This window comes from Zingiber officinale, chromosome 1A, assembly GCF_018446385.1.
Source record: "Zingiber officinale cultivar Zhangliang chromosome 1A, Zo_v1.1, whole genome shotgun sequence".
NCBI lineage: Eukaryota > Viridiplantae > Streptophyta > Magnoliopsida > Zingiberales > Zingiberaceae > Zingiber > Zingiber officinale.
The window spans coordinates 911,347-914,643 of NC_055987.1; the positions used below are offsets into that span (position 1 = coordinate 911,347).

Genomic DNA, 3,297 nt, shown 5'->3' on the forward strand with positions numbered 1-3,297 from the left:
ATTAAACTATAATTTGATTCGTTTGTCTTATACTACACTGTTATTTTGCTTCATTAATTGCACCTTGCTATATCTACTGCACTCAAAAATAAGACCTGCAAGTGCATCAGGCGTCAAGAGTACTGTTTTCTTTCCGAATTTCTCCATCTTCAGATTTCTTCCCTCTCCATTTTTCAAGGAACATGTTTCCTGTCTTCATTTTCTAAGGAACATGGAAACACCAACAATATCATCATGGAGCTTGTAGTTTTGTAAGTTTTGCTGAAAAGTGTAGAGCATCCATGATGTATCATCGTTATAATATTCATCATCTCATCAAAAAGTATGAGGTTCATTATCATATACTCATTATAACAACATATTTCTTTTACTCATATTTCTTTTAAAACATCAACACTCATTATTTATAAATCTCACAATCAACTCAATCATCTTAAAATTATATCATATTAAATAAATATATTTTAAATATTTAAATTATTATTATTATTTTTAATAATAAATACGGATGACTCATGTTTTACCAATATTCGACATCAGAGGAGTGAAAGACATGCCATTTGTGTTCGGGATCCCATATTCATTGACTAGGGGTGCCTGCATGATCCGATAAAGAACTAACAGCGGAGAGTTGTTACTACTAAAAATTTATACGCACAAGAGTGAAAATTGAGCCCCAAACTCATCCATCTCCTGCTTCGGTAACGCCAAACCAATCTCCACTCCACCGCCCGCATCCCTGCTCTCTGACACAGACATGGCTCCTCTCCTTGCGATCGACGGGACGTCCACCTTCACCGGCCTTCCCCACCCGAAGTCAACGTCGTAAACTTTGAACGTCGGCGACCCGGCGACGATAAAAGGCTGTTGCATCTCGATTTCCCGGTACTTCTCCGGCCAGTTATCCATGCCCTCCAGCGGATCATGTTTGAGCCTTTCGATGGTTTCACCGACGAGTCGTGCTGCCGTCGTAAACCCGTCTTCCCCCGCAAGGTCGCCAGCCTTCGCCTCGACGAAGTAGCAGGCGATGCAGTTGCCGAAGTACTCCGTCGGGAGCGGCGGCTGCAACCGACGCCGGCAGTCTCCGGGGAGCTTCAAGTAGAGATGCTTTTCCTCGTGGTATCCTCGCACCCTGACGAGGCAAACCCACGCGTACGCGTAGGTCACCGCGATGGTGGAGCAGTGGAAGGAGTACTTGGACTTGGAGGAGGCCATCTCCTTTAGCCTCCGGAGCTGGTCTGCGTTAATGGTAAAGTTGCCGAGGATCGAGCCCGGCGGAGCCAAATTCATCATTATTGACTCGGTCGACTGCGCATCGACAGCAAAGATGCTGCAGAACCTGGAGTACACATCGCTCGGATTCGGAATCATGGTCCGGTCGAAGAAGGGCGGCGCCGGCGCCGGCGCCGCCTTGCCTGACCCTGCTGCGGTTCGAGAAGCCCAGGAGGAGATGAATCTGGTGGAGCTGGAGCCGTCACACGCCGAGTGGTGGACGGTCACGGCCACAGCCACGCCTCTGTTGGGAAACAGAGTCACCTGCACGGCCGTCACCGGCCTCCGGCCATTGCCTGGGGCAGCAAGTTGGGGGACCAAGTGAAGTAGCCTGGCGTACTCGCATCCGGGGCGTCCGGAGAGTTCGTCGAAGTCCCCATCGTGCTCGACGACGGTGAAGGAAACAGAGTCGCCCTCGACGTAGTGTAGCTCGTACTTGTCGTGGCTACCCGGGCGGAGGCGGATCTTGCCGGAGAGTGGGTAAAAGTCCCGGAGAGTGAGGGAGAGGGCGGATTTGAGAGTGGGGAGGAGGCAGTCGAGGAAGTGGCCGGGGGAGTGAGGGAAAGGGTAGAAGAAAAGGCGCTGAACGGGTACAGAGTAGAGAAATACTATGTCAAAGATGGTGAGAGGGAGAGAGGATTCCAGCACCGACCCCGGTGGAGGAGCGACTTCAGAGCTTTCGAGGACCGTAACTTTCGCAGCCGGCGGCGACATCTTGGAGAAAGAGTTGCAGTTTTGAGTGGCAATGGGAAGTTATTTGGTTCTATTGGCTAATGCATAGATAACTTGGCCACAAATGCAATCTCTGCTAGACGGTCGAAATCGAAATTAAGAAGTCTGATAGATACACTGCATATTATTATTGGTAGACATTTGAGCCATCGAGACCGACTCTCCTCCATTATTAGCTGAGAATGTTGATGTGGAGTTAAAATCATAATTTTTTTTTCCTTCAATAGAATAGTCATATATTTATTATTCATTGATATCGCCTATTTACACAATACTTTGTTTCAAGAAATTAAATTGCATAGAGAAGAAATACTTTTTTCATTCTGTACTTCTGCTATAAGAAAATTTTAATTTATGAATCAAATGACCTGTTGAGAGATGTGATAACGAGACAATGATTCATATTTAAAAGCTATGTCATGTTTCACTGCGAGACACCCTAAGCTATACATTTTAGAATTTAAAGTGTTGGATTTTTAATCCTAAATTTTTTGGTTAATTAATTTGCAAATCAGATTAGAGTACATTTTATTCCAATTTAAATATATAGTTTTTTTATTAATTCAATTATACTTGCAAACCCAACTAATTCAGAAATGTGGGGACGGCTCAACCCCATTGATCGGCCATAAGTAAATTCAGAAAGGACAAGTGAACCCTAGTGTAAAAGGTGATTAAGACGCCATGAGAATTCGAAAATGCCCAATGTGAAAAATCAAATTTTCATGGTAGGGGAGCAATCGTTGTCTTATAGTCTTGACTCACGAGAAAATACAATTATTGGAGCAAAATAATCAATATGTGGGGTCTATCTTTTCTATGTCCTACGTGCAATATTATAATTAGTCTTCCAACATCTGTTAGAGGATAACAAATTTATTATCGTAGTTAGAGGATGATAGATTTATTAAAATGAGACATAGGATTAATTTTTAGAGGACATGTTCTTAGAGAAAAAGATTAATTCCTTCCATTCCCAGTTAACTTGATGGTCGATGATGCGATGGTAAAGGAGGGACCCATGCAGTTCAAGTCAAAGGCGACGACGACCACCATCATGGAAGTCAAGGTCAAAGGGACAGTTTGCACGACCAATGAAGCACTCGACGAAGGAACTCGAGCAAGCGTCCGCTCAGCCAGACCATCCGGCCGAGCGGAGGAATCGTCCGGAGGGGAGCCTTACAAAGCCGAATGGCTAATGGGAGTCTGCAGACCAGTTTAAACTCAGCCGAGCGGCCACCCCGCTCGGCTAGACGGTAAGATTATCTCTATATTTTTTTTTAGGAGTTAGTG

The 3,297-nt window shown here is 44.9% G+C and overlaps 1 protein-coding gene across 1 annotated transcript; it reads right to left on the reverse strand.

Moving 5' to 3' along the window:
* Positions 1 to 342: 342 nt before the first annotated feature.
* Positions 343 to 2,164, reverse strand: LOC122014780 (phenolic glucoside malonyltransferase 1-like). The gene has a single exon (XM_042571206.1). The coding sequence runs from the start codon at positions 1,984 to 1,986 to the stop codon at positions 649 to 651; it is 1,338 nt and encodes a 445-aa protein (XP_042427140.1). The 5' UTR covers positions 1,987 to 2,164; the 3' UTR covers positions 343 to 648.
* Positions 2,165 to 3,297: the final 1,133 nt, after the last annotated feature.